The 22,636-nt window shown below is 41.5% G+C and overlaps 1 protein-coding gene across 4 annotated transcripts; it reads left to right on the top strand.

Moving 5' to 3' along the window:
• The first annotated feature begins 1,709 nt into the window (after positions 1–1,709).
• LOC111833688 (galectin-5-like) lies at positions 1,710–22,583 on the top strand. 4 transcript variants are annotated; one of them, XM_023792205.2, is made up of 6 exons: positions 13,512–13,521; positions 15,572–15,598; positions 19,176–19,571; positions 20,086–20,174; positions 21,758–21,929; positions 22,232–22,583. In XM_023792205.2, the coding sequence occupies exons 1-6, from the start codon at positions 13,516–13,518 to the stop codon at positions 22,388–22,390; spliced, it is 849 nt and encodes a 282-aa protein (XP_023647973.1). In that variant the 5' UTR covers positions 13,512–13,515; the 3' UTR covers positions 22,391–22,583. The 4 variants fall into 4 exon arrangements, with proteins under 4 accessions (XP_023647979.1, XP_023647978.1, XP_023647973.1 ...); XM_023792211.2 differs by lacking the exons at positions 13,512–13,521; positions 15,572–15,598 and adding an exon at positions 1,710–2,029; XM_023792210.2 differs by lacking the exons at positions 13,512–13,521; positions 15,572–15,598 and adding an exon at positions 1,711–2,033.
• The last annotated feature ends 53 nt before the right edge of the window (positions 22,584–22,636 follow it).

Genomic DNA, 22,636 nt, shown 5'->3' with positions numbered 1-22,636 from the left:
ATGCTATCCTATCAATATGGGCCAACATTTCTAAAGAATGCTTTCAGCACCTTGTTGAATCAATGCCACGTACAATTAAGGCAGTTCTGAAGGCGAAAGGGGGTCAAACACCGTATTAGTATGGTGTTCCTAATAATCCTTTAGGTGAGTGTATATGAAGCACGTCCAAGGCGTTCTGGAGTTGATGCATATTGTATGGCCCAGTGATGGGAACATTACTAACTGCTCCGTTTTCTGATATAGTTGCACGCATTGTGATATTTTTTTCGAAATACATGATTTAGTAATATTATTTGATAATGTAAATTTTATAAATGTTACTGAGAGTCCTAATCAGCATTGAGATATGGGGGATTGAAAGAGGCTGAAGCTGAGAAAGCGTGGAAAAGTTCATGGGCTTGATAAAGGCTTATCCTGTTGGAGTACCTGTGCATAAATAGGTTTAAACATTCACCTACCTGCTAATCAGATTTGAGTATTTACCCAGATCCAAGTATAATGTCCTTATTTGTGACAGTTATTTGTGACTGTTTTGGTTAGCCAACCTTGGGATATTTTGATCTATCTATCTATTACATTTAGAAAATGTACATTATCAGACAAAATTACTGCATTATCCATTTGGAAATGATATTTTTTTGTAATGTCATAGCATTCATTTATCAATAATATTATATTACATTATTAGGCAAGTTTTTATTACTTATTAATCATGTTAAGGGCAGCATTTATTTTTTTGGTGTCATTGCATTATTGGGAAATTATTGGCTCCTTGTCTCTAAGCTTCTGTACATGGTCATCTCAGGGCATTTTGGGGGATAATGTTAGGAATGTGCTATGTGACGAAAATGAAGGGCTTTGGGGCGGAATTAAATTTATTCACTTGTACACTGTGATGATTCTAATGTGGCCTTTTCCCACATTTTGCTTTGAATTAAAGTCTCCTTGAACCACACAGTACTGTACCTGCACTCCACACTTCTTGCAGACCCCTGGCCCATAGTTATCATGCTCCTACATTTGTGCATGTGTGTGGATTTTGTGTGTGAGAGAACCTCAATGCCACGGTAACAGTTGCTTATGTATTATGAATGCTTGTGTTGTTGATCATGTGCATTTGTTTAAAGCCATACTTCATGTAGTGTCAGAGTGGTTCAATTAACATTGCTGGTATCTAGGGGAAAATCTGAAAAACCCTAATGGTATCTATAGTAACCGCGAAAGAAATTCCAATATGGCTAAAGACACAATTGATTTTCAGTCTGAGTAAGAGTCTTATGATTGTAATAAGACCAATTATGCAATAAACAGTAAATTGAGGACAAATGGTGCTGTTTATTTGGGACAAGTGTAGAAAAGGAACTATGCCTGAGTTCCTCCTATGACTCATATATCCTAAACAAGGTAAATATGCATTTCATAAAATGCTAATCCCCACAACAGAGAGAGTTATCTGAAAAAATGACATTTGATGGCATTTTTCAGTTCTTTCTAATTCTTTTTAATTTGTATGCCTGAATATATCCATGGATATTTTTGTTGAATTTTTTTTTCAATTAATTTTATACAGAATAAACAAAGAACATAGATCTTAAACAAAACACTTGTTGTTCTAACAAAAATTCTCTTCTTTTGGTGGATATATTTCAGCTGTATAAAGCCCAGGAATACGATTTTAGGTTGAGATGTGAGTATGATATCCCTGCTTACATAAGGGTATTATGAGGGTCATTTTTTTGGATAGAATCAAATTCATTAAATTTTAACTGATTATTTTCATGTACATTTGGAATTGAAAAGCATAAATGAACTGATACTCAGAGACAGCAAGTCGAACATTCTAATGTTAAAGTGAAACTACCCCAGATGCTATGTGTGAAAAATAGGCCTTTATGTCACTGGGAGTGGTTTTTTTCAGGGCTATAGGGAACTATAGGGAACAAGGAGGGGTTATGCATAACACTGGAATATAAGTGTGTTTTGGATTTGGACACTTTATGATTTGAACTGAAGACCACTACAGCAACAAGTAGGTAAATGCTTTTAGAAGAATTATTTTTATTTGAATTTTACGTTTTTCTTGATATGATGTTGAAAGCTTTAGTTAGACTTGTTTAAACGGCATGAGTACATATTATGTTGTCCTCTTACAGAATAAGAGTATGTCATTTTTGGTACTTTAGTACATGAATCAAGGAAAGAGCAAGTACCACAAAATGATAATTTATAAATTAATAGATTTGCTTAATTTTTTGAAGATAACAATGGTATTACTTAAAGAGAGCTATACAATCATAATTTGTGTATTGCATATGTCATAAATGTGAATATTATCTCTGTCCTACATAAAAGTATTGGCACTGAAATTATACATTCACCTGAAACACTGTTATTATAGCATAATTTACATATACACACAATACTGACATATTCCCATTCAACAATCACATCCCTCTGAACTATCAATTTCAGAAGCTGCAGACCACGTTCCAGTATGTTATCTTTTAATACTGGATTCGGTAGCTAATGTTGGCTGGTTGTCTACATCAAACCTGGCTGTCAGTGTTTCTGTTCTGCTGTGATGCTCTGGATACTCAGCATTCTGCACAAAGCTGGACCGAGACTGGCTGTCTGTAGTACTGTGGGTCTGCTTTTCACCCCCAGCTCTCTCCATGGCCACATGCTGACTTCCTCATTCTGTCTGGAGACTTGTGGTTTGGTTAACTGATGTAGTGTGCCTTTGAGATGGACAGACATCACATCCAAGGTGTTCTGTGCTTTCTGCTGGTCATTTTAATGTATTATGGAAAAGGAGTAAGTGATGTGTGTGTAGTTTACTTTCTGAAACATGGAAAGGATCTTAGTGTGATTACTGGCAGTCCCTGAGTTAAGAACATCTGACTCACAGACAACTCAATCTCACAAATGGATTGCCATAAAGCCTGTTACAGTCAACCCTTCTGCATCATTACTTTGCCCATCACTGTTTTCATACATCGTGGGGTCAGCAAAATGGAAATGGAAAATTTTTGGAAGTTTTGTTTAAGCTGAGGATGACAGATGAAGTTCAGCAGAGATACACAAACACTTTCACAGGGTGGCGAACTTCAGTCAGCTGGCTGGGGTGACATTTTCAATTCTACATAAGTCCGCACACACATTTACATGTATGTAACCATTTTATTACCTTGTAAATAGTCTGTAGGGTTGGTATTCTACCCCAACTCTTTTGATTTATCAATTTTTAGGTTGGTAGGTGCTGTATTATTACTTTTAAGAACTTTTAATTATTATATTTATGTGTTTCTTAAGTGTTTTATATGCATAGAAAGGTAAAATATATACAAATATTTGACTGACACTAAAGAAACATATGTACCTATTCCAACTTACGTGCAAATCTGACATAAAGACAGACTTAAGGAGTACATGTCCTTTATAACCTGGGGACAGCCTGTATTACATTACATTATGTGCATGTAGAGTAGTACGAAGAAGCTTTTTATGTTCTCCTTCTGGGTTCTAGGAATCCTCTGTTCCTAAATATTTCAAAAACTATATGAGAAATGTTTTATTTATAATCCAAGCAATATAAGCATTGCTTTGTAATATTGTGCAACACATTTTCCTTGCTTTAGGGAAAGGAGTGACGATCCATGGAGCAGGTCACGAGACACTAGGTTTATTAACAAACAGTACAACAAAGGGAAAAATCACAAAATAAAGAGGCCTCGAGGGGTCAATACCAAAAAAGGAAAAACAAGCAGTAAATAGAAGAAACTACAAAGTAATACTACAAGGGAACAGAGCAAAGCTACAACACGCAGTAACATAAACACAATGACTGACTGGGGACTTTCACAGTGTCCAACAAATTAAATGTGTAAGTAGTTTTTAGTTATTGTATTTATCACTTGAATGTAGTATTACATTTCATAAGAACATAAGAAATTTACAAACGGTCCATCAAGCCTGTTTCTTGAGAACTTAACTAATAGCTCAGAGTTGTTAAAATCTTATCTAGCTCTGATTTAAAGGAACCCTGGGTTTTAGCTTGCGCTACACTAGCAGAAAGACTATTCCATACTCTAACTACACGCTGTGTAAAGAAGTGCTTCCTCAAATTCATTTTAAAATGTTCTCCCGCTAATTTCCACTTATGGCCACAAATTCTAGTATTGAAACTAATACTGATATAGCCATTTGGCTGAACAGCATCCAGACCCGTTAGAATCTTATAGACCTGAATCATATCCCCCCTTAGTCTCCTTTGCCTGAGGCTAAACACATTCAACTCAGCTAACCTCTCCTCATAAGGCATTCCTCTAAGACCAGGAATCATTGTTGTAGTCCTACATTGCACCCCTTCCAAGGCAGTAATGTCCTTCTTAAGGTATGGTGACCAAACCTGCACACAAAATTCAAGGTGGGGTTTATCAAGGAATTATATAATCGTAGCCTCACCTCCCTTGACTTAAACTCCACACACCTAGCGATGTAACCCAACATCCTATTGGTCTTTTTTTTTTGCTTCCCCACACTGGCAAGAGTGAGACATGGACGCATCAACATACACACCAAGGTCATTCTCATAATCAGCTATCTTTATTTCAGTGGAACCCATAAAGTAACTGTACTTTATATTTCTGCATGGATTACCTTACATTTATCTATGTTAAATTTCATCTGCCAAGCTTCAGCCCAGTCGCTAATTAAATCAAGATCCCATTGTAGCCTCTGTGCTGCTAGTTCAGTATCTGCTACACCACCCACCTTGGTGTCATCTGCAATTTTAAGCAGTTTACTGTATGTATTGTTGTCAGTATCATTAATGTAAATTAGGAACAATAGTGGTCCTAAAATTGAACCCTGTCTGTTAACCAGTTTTCAATCCACCTGCTGTAATTCCTAAAATCCTTGCAGCTTTTATCTTAAGCAAGAGCCGTTTGTGTGGAACAACATCAAAGGTCTTCTGGAAATCTAAATAGATCACATCGTAGACCTTTTGTGATCAATTTCTCTTGTAGCTTCCTCAAAGAACTAAAGTAAATTAGTTAAACAGGATCTACCTCTTCTAAATCCATGTTGACTATCCCTCAGAATATTATTTGAATCTAGGTAATCTGTATTATATGAATCCAGAATATTATTTGAATCCAGGTTTTCACTTGGATTATAGCTTCCATTATTTTATAATGCTAGTTAAACTGATAGTTTGCTGGATTAATTATGTCCCCTTTTTTGAATATGGTGTTATATTAGCATGTTTCCAATCAGAAGTACCACACCAGTTAAAGGTTGGCTGATAATATCCCTCATCTCTTTTAAAACTATAGGTAAGATGCCATCAGGGCCCTACGATTTATTTATTTTGAGCTTAGCTAGGTTTTGTACCAGATCAGTGTCAGTTATACATATATTGGTCATAGACAATGCTGTATTCGTACTAAATGGTGGTAAGTTAATCGTGTTCTCTACTGTGAACACCCGTGTAAAATAATCATTAAACTCATTTACTATATCAATTTCATTTTCAATTATAAGGCCTTTACTATCCTGCAGATTAGTGGTTTCAGCTTTTAGAGCTCTTTTGGAGTTAAAATATTGGAAGAAACTGTCATCCTTAGCCTCCAATGCAATCTTTCTTTCTACATTCCTCTTGGAGTGTCTAATGTTATTTTTTAAGTCAACCTGTAGACTTAGATACTCCTGCTTTATTTTGAAATCATTAGTTATTTTCCATTTGTGGAAGAGAGCCCTTTTCCTCCTGACTTTATTCTTGATATCCTTAGTAAACCACCTTGGTTGCAGTTTCCTAGATTTAGTTTTGCTGGAAACAGGTATGAAGTCCTCTTGCACTTGCAACAATGTGCTTTTAAAAAATTCCCACGCCTCTTCAACTGTTTTGCTATTAAACTCCATCCAGTTTACAGTTTCTAGTTTCAGTCTCATACCATTAAAGTTAACCTTGTATAATTTTGTTTTGGACTTGTTTTGGACCTGGTAGGGGTATTAACAAACTGAGTACAAAAAAAACAATCCTGTACTAATTCCACCATCTCAAGTTCATTTACGGAAGAGCCGGAGACTATGTCCTACTGTATCCCAGGTAAATTAAAATCACCCATAACCACCACATCATTTTTATTACTCATTATCCTGATATCGACATATAACATTCTGCTTTCCTCTGCAGCTACATTAGGTGCTCTATAACAAACACCGACAATTAGGCCATTTGAGTTTTTAGCATCTGGTTTTACCCATACAGCTTCTGTACTTTATTTTTATCATTGAGCTCCCTTGCCTGCAAGTTTTTTTTTACGTATACTGCAACACCACCTCCCTTCTTGCCTATCTGGTCTCTGCGGAACAACGTATAACCATCCATATTATATTCTTCTGCATCATTGTCACTCATCCATGTTTCAGTTATTCCCATAATGTTGTGTCTGATGAAATTAAAGCTTTTTTTGTTTAATACTCCTAGCGTTTAAATACAGACTGCAAAGGGTAGGCCTTTTACAGTGCCCACTTTTAATAGTAATTGGGGCTTTCCGTCTCTCCCTACCTATATTCTTAACTAACCTCCCTGTCCCCCCAGTCCCTAGTTTAAACATTCCTCAACTACTCTAAACTTATGCCTCCCCAATATACTGGTTCCGATGCAACCCGTCCGGCTTGAATAGGTCCCACCTGTTCCAGAAGGTCTTCCAGTGCCCCATAAACCTAAACCCCTCTTTCCTACACCACCCTTTTAGCCACATGTTTAATCTCCTTATCTCAGTTAACTTAGCCCGGCTAAGTCCCCTTGGTCTGGCCACCATGGATGTTCTGCTTCTAAGCTTATCCGTGACTTCTATAAATCTATCCTGCAGAACAGCCCTCCTGCCCTTGCCTATGTTGTTGGTGTCAACATGCACCATGACCAATGGATCCACCCCGGTCAGGGCCAAAAGCCTGTGCACATGATTCGGAAGGTCCCCTACCTGGGCACCAGGCAGGCACGACACCATTCAGGACCCTCTATCACATGTGCACGCATAACTATCTTCACTTCTAATAATTGAATCCCCTACTACCACAACCTCCCTCCACCTGCGGGTAGGCGGCTCCTTGGTGCCCAAGGGCCCACCTGCCTCCCCAGTCTCTTCTGGCTCTAAAGCTGGAAGCACCTGAAAGCGGTTAGACACCGTCACTTCAGGTGATGCCACCTCTGTGAATTGTGTACACCCTTTTCTACGTCTACGACCTATGTTTACCCAGCTCTCTCGACCTATCTGTTCTTCATTCTCCCCCCTCTTCGCTGGTGATGTACACACAGTTTCCCTAAAAAGCGTATTAACTCTCTCCTGCTTGTTGTGTCAGATGAGAGCCAGTTGCTCCTTGGGGTCACAAACCTTGACCTTGAGTGAGTCCACTAACTTACATCGCCCGCAGATGAAGACCGACTGGACGCAAACAGCCAGGAGGGCAAACATCTTGCAAACACAATACTGAGCTAGCCCCATAATTAACTAGTTCACTATGACCCCGTCCTTTACTCCCAGACCAGTATATTAATATAGAGTATTTAACTTTTAGTTGATCTAATTAGCATATAGCTAAAACCAGTGCTTGAAGTAGGAAAAAATAAGTGCAGGAACTCTAATTTTCTCGGGCCACTGTCGCTGCGTCGGATCAGTTTCAGTAAGTACCGGAACGCAGAAAAAAGTGGCGGAACCTGTCACTACCGAAAATGTTACACCTACCGAAAATGTAACTTCCGCTACTACGCATGCGCACGCTTGCGACTTCTGGAAGGAGGCGTGCTATTTTTACGGCATCGCGTCACATTTCATCGTCTGTTGATTTTTGATAAGAATGTCGACAGCGAGAAGAAAGAGAAGATTTAACCGGATAATGATGGAGTCCTTCGACTTTAAAAGATTTTATTTCGCATAGGCCTTTAATGCCCAATGTGCTTCAGAAGGAGCAACGTAAAATACAGGTTATGGCCATCAATTTTACAGTCAAAGGTGACATTACTTTAATGTTACCATTATGTACTACTCCCAGTTCGATGTGCTGTGAAGTTACTTAAACTAAGCCTGCTTTTTTTCTCCTTAGTCATTTCATTTCTTAATTGTATCAGTGTAATTACCACACACTCGTGTCAGTTATGGCAGCTGTGTCTTGTGGTGCTAAATAAAGCAAATTATATTTGTTTCTGACAGACCACCAATTGTTTTTTCTTGGGCCAAACCGCACAACATAAACATTGTTTATGTTGTGCAAATAAAAGTTCTTAACTATTATTTTGGTGATTTTTTTTTTAGAAAATGCTGTACATATATCACAGCCCCTTGATAAGCAATATGGGTACACAAGATTGATATACACCCCAATTTTATTACGTTTTCTAAAGAAAAGGCATCTACAGTATTCAGCAATACCCTTGGGAAAAACCTTATGTAAGATTACTGTCAGGCACTACAAACAGCGCGCACACAGATGCAAATATTACAATCGGCAAAGCAATATGGTTTAAATACCACACTAAAGTGATGGCTGAACTACAAATATAAACATCAATGACCCATCTCACAATACAGTACGTGACTAATGAATGATGATACACGACGTCCACGCCCTGAATCACGCAATCACGGTCTGCCGCAAAATGTGAATACATGCGCAGTATCGGGCCTGTGGAAGTGTACATTACGCATGCGTAATAAAGAAGTGCCAGAAAATGTGGTTTCGTGGACGCATGCGTGATGAATGTGCGCATGCGTAGTAGCGGAAGTTACATTTTCGGTAGGTGTAACATTTTCGGTAGTGACAGAACCCAAAAGACGAAAATACAGAAGTTCCGGAACTGCGTTCCGGCCCACTTCAAGCACTGGTTAAAACAATAAATAAATAAAATGCGCCGAGTACAATAAAACACTAAATTAACACTTGCATTAAAACGGAACTTTTTAAATTATCCGACAGCGTCTGAGATAAGTACCTTTGAAAATAAACTTTTAAAATAACCAAATTAACAGTTAACTACCCGAGACTAACTTCCTGCTGAACCACGTTCAACTACAATAAAGCGAAGTTGCTACAGGGAGGCCAAAAAACCACAAAAAACCCTCCCATAGCAGGCTACTGCCGTAACAGGAAAAAAGTGGAAAATGTCCTCCCAGCTCCGACTGGTGACCGAGCAAATCTCAGGGGCACCTGTCCTTTTCCGAGTTTATATTACCAACGTTAGATAACATTACCTGGCAGTTGTTTGTTGCGAAGGTACGCGGACAGAAACGGCACTTGTGCAACACCCGCAGCTATCGATAACACCCGCGCTGTCTATTAACAAGGACAGACAAGTATTCACGCAGACTGAGGAAAAAAAATAAAACAACAACCACCCACGTAACCGTATTGGCACACAAACACTCAGATATACTTCCAAATAATTCCAGTCAACCACTTTAACAGGCCTACAACACAAGTGCACACAGCGTCTACACCACTGCCTCACAGTGCAGCAATCCCAGCAGCCCAGGAATCAGCAGTCCAATCAGCAGTTTCCAATGTTTCATTATTATCTTAACTGGTAAACACAACATTTCATTCATCTATATATATATATATATGGTGTGTGTTTGTTAATTTTATGCATATGAAAGGTAGGAAATCTTTAATATTTATAAAACATTCCTTTTGAAGCTAATAAGAAGAAGGCACACAAAACTTTTGGAAATTCTTGGTAATGAAAATATTACTGTGATTTAAAAAAAATTCTTTATAGAACTGTAATTTTATTGTGTATACATTACCTGCAATGGCATAAAACAACTCTTAAATTGCCTGCACTCGCAGGTGTCCGGGAAAGACAATGAAAACCCAAAGGAAATATTTCAGGCCCAAACAGTGCCGCTTGCAAAATATCTCAAGTCAATGCACATTGTCTGTGTTACGATTGGCGTGCGAGGCAAAAGGGGAATCAGATGAGAGAGCCGTGAATACTATAACACGGGGTTTATTCAGGGCAGACAGCAACGAATATCAAACATCAATGACAGATCTGGGGAATACTGACTCAGACGCAGACTAAATACACGGAACAAGTTGAACATAACAGGCAACAGATGAATACAATCGGGAATTAACACGAGGTAACGAGGGGGAGTGGCACACACTCGGATCGGACGAGCCGGGCGTGACACTGTGTGGCTGTGAGAGCCCGACTTCACCTAGTTGGACTTCTACTATACAGAGCTAATAAATCTTTAAGATATAATTAGGCCTGGACGATATGGCAAAAATTTATATCACGATATATTTCCTAATTTTGGTCGATACGATATAATTCCGATATCGATATGGACAATATTAAAAAGCCTCAAGAAAAAACTGCCGAGGACACGCACAATGGTTGTCTGCAAACTGAATTTGCAAAGTCTATAATACCTCCAGGCTCCTCCTATTAAAATTATATAATTTTTTTTTTAAATAAAAACAGTACAAAAAAAAAAGGTTCACTTTTTATTTGTATTTAGCCTTTACAAACAATAAATGTGAAATAAACTATCAAATAAATAAAACTCTCAGACTCAGCTTATTAACAATAATATATTTCCATTTAAACTAGAACAGGCTGATTATTCATATACAGTCGAATCCGGTTATGTCGCCGGCCTAGGGGGTTGCCAAAAAGCGTCGAGATAACCGATGATCGAGATAACCGAAAACCAATATGGCAGCAATATATTAGCATGTGCTTGAAATGTATTTATGTGCGTTAATAACTGAGAATGTACATGCATGGGTTTTTGGCATTGCCGCGATTTGTTTGACGCGATCGGCATGCTATAAATATGTACATACATCGGGGCCGGTTCTATACATGCATATATGAGGGGGCAGACAGAAATGTGAAGGGGGCACATGGTGGCGACAAAGGCGGGAAAGGGGTGGGGTGGTGCTCTGGATAACTGTTTTTGTCATGTAATTGGATTGCACTTTGTCAGGCCTCTGCCCTAAGACCTGTCCAACTTGGGTGTCCCACCTGAAGGCTAAGCTTCTGCTGGTGTAGCTCTTAGGGTCACTGAGGCACGCAAAGCCCCTGACCACAGTAAGGTGGCAATCCCTCAGGGGGAAAACTGAAAAGTAAAACAAAAAATAAAATAAAATATTCCTCATCAGATTAAAAACAAGACATTTACCTTAATTGGATGGCCTACATCAAACATATTTGAACCCAACAAAACACTTTTCACTATTGCCAATATTACCAAAACTAAAAAGGGTAGGCTAAGTTATGAAAAAGAAAAAAATCAATTCACCGAGTCTTGAAATATAAAACTGAAAAATAGGATCGGTCAGGGTTCATTTCACTACATGTTGTACTTGTTATAACTATGTATGTGACGAATAAAGAATCTTGAAATCACAACGAACAAGTCGCTCAATGAGAATGAATGACGTAACCGACTGGCTAAGCTGCTTCTAGCGCCAAGGTGGTTCAAATGGTACGATCCACACTAGGGGTGTCTAAAATCGTTTTACATAAAATTTTCCTACAAGGTGAGGTTCTTTCTTAAAAAAAAAAAAAACGACAAGAAAAATGTTAATACCCCCCCCCCAAACTGCTATTTTTGTCTATTTGGGGGGGGTCTTGATCGGGGGGTACTGGGGGGTACAGTACCCCCCGATCAAGACCCCCCCAAATAGACAAAAATAATTCGAACCATGATCTCACTAGTCACTATGATTGCTGTTTCCTCCAAACCTTCCGCAATCACGCAGCTCATTTCACTTTGCCCTGCCTACTGAGAAACTGGCTCATTTGCATACTAACAGTGATTGGATGTTTAGCTGGGGGGAGGGTGAGTGGGGGATCTGCCGAGTGCTGCGTGAGCCCGCGCACAAACAGAACGCGGAGGGAAAGAGCGAACAAGAAGTGAAACTTATCATCTCGTTTGTGCCTTTTTCAGTGGATTTTTCAGCTACTGTAGTAAATCTTGTCCATATTCAGTTTGTGGGTAATTATTATTTTCTTCCTCAACTTCTAAAAGTTTGATTTAAGGGGGCAGGACGTTTGCTTAAGGGGGCGTTGCCCCAGCGTAGAGCCGGCCCCGACATACATGTTGGCTAACAAAAGGCATACCACCAACTAACAGCAGAGATTTACCAGTATACAATAAAAACCACCGTCGTTTCTTGATACAAACCTTTAATTATATTCTCCAACATTGAAAACACAAAGATCGCTCACAAAATCACAAAAAACCTGCGGGGTGTACTGTAGTTCGTTTTCACAAAAAGCTAACCAGTGTCAAAATTAAATTCACGAGTCATTTCCCTCTGACGCAGCTCTGAAAAGTATCATACACGTGGTTACTATGGTTTCTTTACAAAGTCTAAAATGCTTTGTTGCTTTTGCTTTTAACAGTCTGCTTGAAAACAAATGCTTCAATATTATTTATGCTGTCTAAAAAAGTTTTACCTGGATCACGTTTCACAGCTGCGTTGTTCAGCAAATTACCATGCGAATGCGATTTGAATACGCGCTGTTTAGCACTTGTGATACATTTTTAAAAGCCGGTGAATATATATAATATTCAAATGTATATCAAAATATCGGAAATGTGTTTAAAAATCGTATCACCGTTATCGAAAAAAATTATATCGCGATATATATTGATATCGAATTATTGTCCAGCCCTAGATATAATATTCAATCTCAGCTGAAGCGGTATCTTTTGAAAAGAATATCATCCGGCAACAATAAAGGATCTTGCTGATCGTGCAAAACCCTCTCAATTTGAAATTCCCTTCTTGCAATCGGTCACTCATCCATGAATGGCGAGGCCATAACTGAACGGATTTCCATGCATGGATGCTGATTAAGTGTATGATCTAATCCTTGTTTACGTAGAACATGACAATACTATGACAATACATCCAGCAAGAGTTTCGTAAAACCGGCAGATCCAGGATCATGCCAAATCGTCAACAATTACATCCGGCTAAATGAGTAATCCACGTACGAAAAACACCCCCAGATACAAGTAAAATCCAAAAGCTAAGGATAAAACAAAATAAATAAATAAAAAAATTAAAAGTGAGGTCACCTTCAGTAGAGGCTTGAAGCCACAAGTGGCTTTTGTCTTTTATTTGAATACGCCTTTGGTAAAGCACTTTGAATTGCCTTGTTTCTGAATTATGCTGTATGAATAAACTTGCCTTGCCTTGCCTTGTCTTTTGAACCAGCCACGCAACCCATGAGCTACAGTACATCGCAGCCCAGAAAGCAGGGAAACATATGAGGGACGTAGGGCTACAAAACAGAGTGAACAGGATGGCCAGCAAGATCTGTTGGCCAAACAGAGACAAACGAATTGGACAGGGCCAAACAGACACCAAACCTGACAAAAGTCTTTTTATCCTTCTGAGTTGTTGTACGGTCCTATTGCATTGCAGGGTTCTTTCTATGTATATAAAAGTGATGCACTGTTCTCCACTTCTTTTTACAGATCGATGGATGTAAGTCTGTATTTTGCTTGTTTTTTTTTTGTATAAATTTGTCAGTAACTCTTTACTTGAGGGGGCACAAATAATACAGTTTTAAACTCCAACTTATGTATTAATTACCCAAAAAGTAAGTTTAAGTTACGTACTGATCTCATGCTTGTTCATCATTAATGAATCGCGACACATTTTTTATCCCAAGCAGTTACTATATTTGTTACTATATCTGTTAATTTAGTAAAACTTTGTGAACTAATGAAGGAACTAATTAATGAATAATGAAACATCTCATATTTGTTCATCATTAAAGGGGACCCATTTTCATTGTTCATAATTTTACTTTTGTGGTCTACTACAATAGATGTACATGATTCAATTAACATTATTAATCTCATACTGTACATCTCTGTTCACTCTAGCTGAAATGCTCTGTTAAAGCTTTAAGCCCACCCCTGATGAGTTCATTGTGCTGTGATTGGCCAGCTTGCCTGATTGGTCAGCTTGCCCAATTGGTCAGCTTGCCCTACGTATTCCGACCCTATCTTGCAGTCTGCAGACTAGGGGTGGAAAGGTCAGGTCCAGAAAGTACAATACAAATTCAGAACCAAGGTTTTGTTTCTACAACTGAGTATAAAGAGTCACAGTCTCTTTCTACTGGTCAGTAGAAACAAAACCTTGGATTTGTAATTTCTGGACCTGAACTTTCCACCCCTGCTACAGACAGAACGTTAAGGTAGGCAGCCAATAAGGATTGTGCTATGAGGTGACCTCACCATGTCATGGAATTCCAAGGAGGGGTTTCTGTGGTGAGAGTTATTCCCTTTGGCATGTACTTTGGACTTTAACGACTTAGCAAACCATTTACATGCACATGCAACTATATAACACACTAAAGGAAAGGGAAACACATAATAGGGCCCCTTTAATGAATCTTTTATCTTAAGCAGTTACTATATTGGTTACAGTAACACGTTACTTGAGGGGACACAATGTCATCACATTTACTTAATGCATTAATTAATCATTAAGTAAGTGTTAGTTTATCATTAATAAATTATGATAGTTTATGTATTCCATACAGGAACTGTCAGTTAATTAACTAACTTAACTAATAATAACTGTCATGATTGATTACTGGTGAAGAAGCATGGAATCAGTGCATAACTAACACTGAATTACTGATTATTTAATGCATTAAATAAGCATGTTCTACTACATTATTTGTCCTCAAGTAAAGTAAGTTACCTTTGTTACTTTATTCTCCTGAGACCCAAGGAAAAAAGTGTCCTTCAATTGTAGGTTATTTGTCTTTGGAGGAAATAAGACGTCTTGCAATTTAGATTTTTTCAAATTTATTCTTATTTGAATTTCACAGCATGTCCTCTTTAGTGCACAACAAGAATAAATACGTTTCCCAACATCAGTGAAAAAATAAATGCAAAAATACAATGTCCACTACAATGGACATAAATGAATAGGTCGGGTCACAGGAGGATATACAATGGTACCTTGGAACACAAACTTAATTAATTCCAGAAGGCTGGTTGAGTTGTGATTTGGTTACAGTCCAAGTCAAATTTCCCCATAAGAAATAATGTAAATTAATTTAATCTTTTCCAGACCCCCAAATGATTGTCTATTTAAAGCTATTTACCTACCTAACTAATGATAAAAGCATTAACAATCAATCTAAAAGTAGTACACATGAAAAACACACAAAAACACTAAACATGAAATAAATAATTTATGAGCACTTTACCTGTACTGAGGTGAACTGATGGCTTACTGGAAGTGGCAGGTGGAGAGGAGGAGGGATGGAGGGGTTATTGTTTGGAAGGGGAGATCCATCTCAATCTGTAAATGTTTCATCAACTATATCTATCTTCGTTTGTACTTCATTGGTAACTGAGTTACTAAGTATTTGTGCCCCCTCAAGTAAAGTGTTACCAGTATGTCTGTCTGTACTTCTTGTTGTAGATATTGATGTGTCTCTGTACTGTACGTGAGATAAAGAAATAAATGTCTTTTTCTAACTTCATCTACCTTGCTTGTTTTTGATTTGCAGCTGCTTCTGGGGGTGGCACGGGGCTTGGTGGGTAGTGCTGTCACCACACGCCTGGGTGTGGGTTCAGATCCTGCCCTGTGTGTGGAGTTTGCATGTTCTCTCTGTGTGGTGTGTGGGTTTTCTCTGGGAGTATTGAATTCCTCCTGTTGTCTTGAAGAAGTGTAGTTAGTCTAATTGATGTTGCTTAATTGCCCCTAGTGCAATTTTGCATGTGGCTTGTGATGGACCAGTCCAGGATTAGAAGGTAGATGGATGGATTGTTCTTAGGTTATAGGATTGTGGTTATCAGTACAAAGTCACCAAAAAGTTAGGAATACATTTGAAGAGCAAATTTCCAAAACTCATTCAGTCTGCTTTTTTTAAATGTTTAAAAAAATTCTGTGGGCTTTTTGTTTTGGAAATTTAACAAAAGATTTTTTACAAAAGGTAATCTGTTGTGTGTGAGCAGGTCTGTTTGTGCTAAGCATTACCATCAGTAGGTAACCCATTAATGTGTGTGAGCTGGCCTGTCTGTCATGCCCTGCTCATCCGATCCTCCTAAACTTCGTGTGAAATCCTGATCGTTTCCTGTTTTTTCCATTGAGTCCTGTGTATGTCAGTCCGCGTTCGAGTATGTTTCCCGAGGTCTGTCATTGAAGTCTAACTGTGTAGTGCTGCCTGTCTTTACCTGTCCCTGCTCCCTTTTTCCGTTAAATCCTGTGTTACCCCATCCTCTCCTGCTTCCCTGCTCCATGCACCGCGATCGGTCATGACAGGATGACAGACCTCCAAAAGAAGATGCCTCGAAACGGCAACGAAAAGGCTTCCATCCTCACCGATTAAGAATACCTCAACCTCACCGATGTCTCTACTGGCTACGGCAACCCGAGATCTGGGAGGATCCAGCTGCCCAAGCCCTAGCTAACAGGAGCAGGAACTATTGTCCCTGCCCGGCGATGTGCACCAAGCAAATGAGGTGCGCAAAAACCTTCGGCAGCTGAGAGAAAAGGCGTTTGAATTGATGATGCGGTAGGTAGCAATCAACAGCAGATTATCCCACAATCCGCTGCCTGAAGCACCCATGGTTTCGTCAAAAACAGGGCGAAGGCAGAGACGGCGGAGTTCCTGGAAGCAGGAATACACGCTGGGGATCCTCCTTGGGACTACCCTGGTTTCCTGTGTTTCCCCTGCCAGGTGTTGGAAGACGCCCCTTCCGATTCTGGACCCAGCAGTGTTCAGCTCTGACGTCTACACCGCCGCTTTGCGCAAGCGGGTGCCCGAAGCCTGCATCACCGCCGCAAGGAGCGCAGCGCACCCGCCTGCTCCTTCGCTGCCAGTGCCGGCAGCTCGTCCCTTTGCAGGGATGTGCCTGGCACTTAAGGAGGCCAGGTCGGTTGGGGACGCTATCCTGCGGGTTCCCAGGATCCCTAAATGGGCAGCGACCACTGCTAAGGTGCAAACCCCTCCAGAGGTTCCTGCGCGAGTGGACGATGTTTCACTCCTCGCGGTTCCTGCACCGGCGGTCAATGCTCTGCTCCCCATGGTTCCAGCACCGACGGTTGATGCTCGGCCCGTTCCTGATGTTTTTGCTCTGCCCATTTCTGATCTGCCCGACCTGCCTGTTCCTGGCCTGCCTGTACCTGGTGTTCCTGACCCTGCTCGGAGGCCCCTGCTGTGTCACCGCCCGGCAAGGTTCCAGTCCCGGTGGCTGTCATGCCACCCTGCGGGGTTCTAGTCCCAGCGGCTGATGCATCACCCTGTGTGGTTCCAGTCCCAGCGGCTGACGCGCCACCCGGTGGGGTTCCAGTACCACCAGCTGACATACCGTCCTGTGGGGTTCCAGTTCCAGCAGTTGATGCGCCATCCTGCAAGGTTCCAGTCCCGGCAGCTGACACGCCACCCTGTGGAGTTCCAGTCCCGGTCCCTGACCTGGCCCCAGAGGTTCCCGCTCTGCCTGTTCCAGACCTGCCCCCAGTGCCTCTGGTTCCAGTCCCTCCAGCTCTAGTTCCCACGGGTTCCTGAACCAGTTTGTGCACCACCAGCTCCCAAGCCCCCAGTTCCTGTCCCCGAGGAGGTTCCGGACTGCGCGACCACTGTTCCTTCTCCCTTTGAGGAGGAGGAGCTCGAATGGGACCCCTCAGGGGTTCCCCTGGTGGCCCCACTGGACCCCTCCAGGGGAGTAACCCCTCTAAAGCCTCCACAGCAGGGCAGATCCCAGCCAAGTCCCCATTTTTCAGTCTCCTGGAAGGGGAGAGGACATCTACGCCGGGGTTGTGTCCCACCCGCCCAGCACCCTGACTCAGCCTCAGTACCCCAGGCTTCTGCTCGGTGTTTCGGCTTGGGGGTCGCCTTCAGTCCCTCCTGCGGCACCTTGTCGGCCGACTATGGTCCTACCTCAGCCGCCTTATTGGTCGCCTTCGGAACTCCCCGCTCCAACTTGTCGGTCGCCTACACCTTCGTCAGCTGTAGCAGTGCCTTCACCTGCGGCGGCTCCTGCTCCCTCCTCCCCTCTGCTACTTTCCACTTCGTCTTCATCTTCCTCCTTGCCCAGTTCTCCTGCTCCTTCCTTACACTCGCCGAGGGTCCCTCCGGCTCCGACTTTGTGGTCATCTGCTGCCCCTGCGGCTTCCACCTCTTGCCCACTGGGGTTCCCTCAGGCTCCCCATTGTCCCCTGTCCTTTAGCTTCCGGCCACCTGTGTCTGCTCCTCGTCCCTCTTGCCTTCGTTCACTCCTGGTCCCTTCCTTCCTCCCGTTGGTGTTTCCCCTGTGTCTCCTTGCTTAGTGCCCCTGTGCCTGTTTGCCTTCCCTGTGGTTTGTCAGTGGTTGTCTGGCCTGTTGTTCCTGTGCCCATTCTGTATGTCCGTCCTGTTTCCGATGTCCTGTTATTGTTCTTGGTTTTGTTTCCCCAGGTCCTGTGCAGTTCCCAGTCTCGTCCGTCACTCCCCTTGGGGTGTGCCCAGAGTGCGCGCCTTTTGGGGAGGGGGGGTTCTGTCGTGCCCTGTTCGTCTGATCCTCCTGTGTGCCACACCCCCTCATTAACCTCTTGTGAAATCCTGATTGTTAACAGCTGTTTCCTGTTTTTTTCCCATTGAGTCTAACTGTGTAGTGCTGCATGTCTTTACCTATTCCATGTCCCTGCTCCCTTTTTATATTAAATCCTGTTTTACCCCATACAACCTGTTCCTCTCCTGCTTCCCCGCTCCGTGCACCACGATTGGTCACGACACTGTCTGAGCTGCACATTAACATCAGTGGCAAGGTTGTATCCAACTATGAGGTCACCGTGATCCAGACCTCAGTAATTTTTTAAGAGTTTAAAATTTAAATTGCCGCTGAATATTAACCTGAATAAAAACTTAGGCTAACTAATGTTTCACGTTACTAATTACTTTAGACAAAAAAAAACAGCTTATGAAGGGGACGGAATCGATAATGTGATTGATGAGACCCACCCCTCACCCCAGGGTCCTGGACCTCACTATTTTTCAAATCCTGGCTATGGCCCTGGTCAGTAGGTAACCCATTAGTGTGTGTGAGTAGGCCTGTTTGTGCTGAGCATTAGTGTTAGTAGGTAACCTGTTATTGTGTGTGTGGCTGATTCTGGTCCTCTCCCATCCCTCACAGCTTTCTGAGGCCATTAGTAACTGCCAATCAGTGAACAATTCCTGGACGGGCCAAAAAACTCAACCTTCTTCTGGGACAATGTGGTCTGGAGAGCCAAGCCAACCATGCTGGCCTGGAGAACAACCAGCGCAGTCAAACTTCCCCTATTTTCCTGGGCAACCAACCTCATCTACTGCCCCCAGCTGGCCTGGAAATCCAGGACAATCAGCTGGACAACCAGGCCAGGTGCTCTGCCCAGAGCAGCCAAACCCACCTGTTGTACTTGGCTGGCAAGGACAGTCCAGCTGGCCCACTCAGCCAGCCATACCCGCCCTGCACCCCGGCCAGCCCGGATGGCCCGGCCAGACCCCATCCACTCCATCCCAGCCCTGGCCCTGCCCACCCATTGCACCATTGGTGAGAAACCCTGCTCTTGGTTACAGTCTCCTTCAGGCAGTAATTCATCATATCACTTCGCACAGGAAATAACCCCTAGTAGGGCTGGGCTAGCAATGATTTGGCAGCAACATGAGGGCACACTGGCCTGCGGGGTATCCACATGTTATCAAGTATCTCCATGGTCTGTTATGCATTTCAAAGTCATCAATCCTATACCCTATAACATCCATGATCAAATAATCAAATAATGTTATAAGCATTTTCCTATTTCAACATATTTAGGGTCAGACTTACTTATGGTTTGTGCCAGCGCAAACCGTCTTTTTGAGTTAAAATTGTACTGTCAGGATTTACTAAAGATGCATATGGAAAAGTCAATGGTGGGCAGGCATTGACACAGTAAATTTTGCACCTGGCCATATTGCATTTGCATTTGTTGGAGTCCCCTTGTATCTTGTAATGCTTAATAGTTAATGTATGAAGCAGCAGTTAGATTGGCAGTCCTCTCTTTTTCTCTTTTTCTCTCATACAGGCAGTGCCATACCACATCGACCTCCCGAGAGGAATGTATGACAGGATGCTGATCACCATCCGCGGGCAGGTCAACCACAATGCTAACAAGTGAGCTGGCACTCTGGCAGTGTGTGGGGAAGGGACACTCACTATACTCACAGCTCATTAAAGATTAGAGGTCATTTGACACATGCTCTTTCTTGTTGATTCAATACAGTTTATTTTTATATAGGGCCTTTCACAACAGTGTCTCCCGAAGGTGCTTTATATGGGCATGTTTTGTTACATTACAACATCATTAAGAGCGAACAATACAAAAACAGGGAAAAGGAGAAATGAGAGAAAGGGAAACGAGAGAAATAAAGTCAGATGACAATGGAGGAGAGGAACCAAAAACTCCCAAGTGGGGAGAAAAAAAAACAGCAAAGCAGCCCCAAAACAAAACAGAGCTCCCTCCATGTTTCACAGTAGGCATGGTGTTCTTTTGTTTTAAAGCTTCATATTTGCTCCTGTAAACGTAGAGCTGATGTGACTGGACAAAAAGCTCCAGTTTTGCCTCATCAGTCCAAAGGACATTCTCCCAGAAACTTTGGGGCTTGTCAACGTTCATTTTGGTGAATTCCACTATGGCTTTCTCATGTTTTTCTGTCAATAGTGGAGCCCTCCTGGGTCTTCTTTCATGGAGCCCATTATTGTTCAAAATGCGACGGATGGTGCAATCAGAAAGTGACATACCTTGACCTTGGAGCTCAGCTTGAATGGTTTTGATTGGTTTCCTTGGCTCTTTTTCTACCATCCACACCATCCTTATGATCAAACTGGGGTTACATTTCCTCTTGCATCCACGTCCTGAGAGGTTTGCTACAGTCCCATGAACCTTACACTCACCTAAAGGATTATTAGGAACACCATACTAATACGGTGTTTGACCCCCTTTCGCCTTCAGAACTGCCTTAATTGTACGTGGCATTGATTCAACAAGGTGCTGAAAGCATTCTTTAGAAATGTTGGCCCATATTGATAGGATAGCATCTCGCAGTTGATGGAGATTTGTGGGATGCACATCCAGGGCACGAAGCTCCCGTTCCACCACATCCCAAGGATGCTCTATTGGGTTGAGATCTGGTGACTGTGGGGGCCACTGTAGTACAGTGAACTCATTGTCATGTTCAAGAAACCAATTTGAAATGATTCGAGCTTTGTGACATGGTGCATTATCCTGCTGGAAGTAGCCATCAGAGGATGGGTACATAGTGGTCATAAAGGGATGGACATGGTCAGAAACAATGCTCAAAGCTATCTTTGAAATGAAATTAAAGTGTTTTGGGAGCATATTTAGGGTTTAAACTATAGAAATAAGCATATATTACCATTTTTAGTGACTCTACCAAATATCCGGGAATCCTCCTCATTTGCAATGGGCTCTGGAACGTAACCTCACGAATATATCGTGTGTGTGTGTCTCAATAAATAACAGTAAGAAAATAATGAGTAGTAGTAGTATTACTACTACTAAATAATAATTCCACATATACCATCCACCAACTTATTAACAGAACAAACTGCACTGGACTTTTGGTGTGCTTCCTGGTGTGCTGTGGCTGGGAGTGTGGACAGTCTTTTAGTGGACGCCAGCGTAGCACACAAATGGCTCATTTATCTAGTGTGTATTAACATTTCTTAACATGTAGGATTACCATCAATTTGCTGCGGGGTAAGGACATTGCCCTGCACATCAACCCACGCTTTAATGAGGCTGGCAGGCAGGTGGTGGTGAGGAACCATAGGGTGGATGAGTGCTGGGGCCGGGAGGAGAGAGAGCTGCAGGCCCCCTTCCCATTCACCAGGGGCACGCCCTTTGAGGTGAGTCTGCATGGGATGACATAAACTAGGTAGATTTATGCTAAAATGGGTCTTTGCATTTTTAAGCTCAGAATTCAGTTATTGTGGAAAGTAAAGGGACACAAATGTATAGTTAATATGTGAATACAAAAATCATTCTTGCTTTTGAATTTTCATTCATATACATTTTTAATTTGCATTGCTTGTTTTGTTCAGAAAAATTAACAGGAAATTGAAAGTTTAAAATTACATTAAATGTTTTTTTTGTCAGACATTCTATTTGTTTTAGTGTAATTTCGCACATGCTTTAATTGTCATTTTAGATCAAAATCCTGTGCACTTACAATGAATTCAAGGTTGCAGTGAACAACACACAAGTGTTGGAGTTCAAGCATCGCATACGAGAGCTGAACCAGATCAACCGCATTGACATCTGTGATGACATGACCCTCGCATCCATCAGTGTGGATAACTTGCCCTGAGCCCCATCGCTTTAAGGGGGCCACTAACTTCATTGGCTTTTCCTGTCTCCGGTTCATTAAAGCCTGTGTACTAATATCTACCATTACTGTATGCTTTGTTGTAAATTTTAACATAAATTGCATGACTGTATTAAATTGAGGTATAATTTGCCCTTGTATCTAGGTTTCATATTAAAGAAATTGTGGTCCCCCAGATGTATTGTTGATGTCTGAGTTGATTCCTAACAGAGGCATTTTGAGTGGTTT

The sequence above is a fragment of the Paramormyrops kingsleyae genome, chromosome 19, assembly GCF_048594095.1.
Source record: "Paramormyrops kingsleyae isolate MSU_618 chromosome 19, PKINGS_0.4, whole genome shotgun sequence".
Lineage (NCBI taxonomy): Eukaryota > Metazoa > Chordata > Actinopteri > Osteoglossiformes > Mormyridae > Paramormyrops > Paramormyrops kingsleyae.
The sequence above is the reverse complement of the archived record's forward strand: the minus strand, read 5'-3'. Positions and strand labels throughout refer to the sequence as shown.

Bases quoted from the DNA above. Each gene is read 5' to 3' on its own strand.
- LOC111833688 (XM_023792204.2), top strand. From the start codon at position 18,993: ATGAGACCCACCCCTCACCCCAGGGTCCTGGACCTCACTATTTTTCAA. The intron at 19,059-19,175 runs GTCAGTAGGTAA...CATCCCTCACAG, and splicing joins AAATCCTGGCTATGGCCCTG to CTTTCTGAGGCCATTAGTAA. The intron at 20,175-21,757 runs GTGAGCTGGCAC...CTTAACATGTAG, and splicing joins GTCAACCACAATGCTAACAA to GATTACCATCAATTTGCTGC.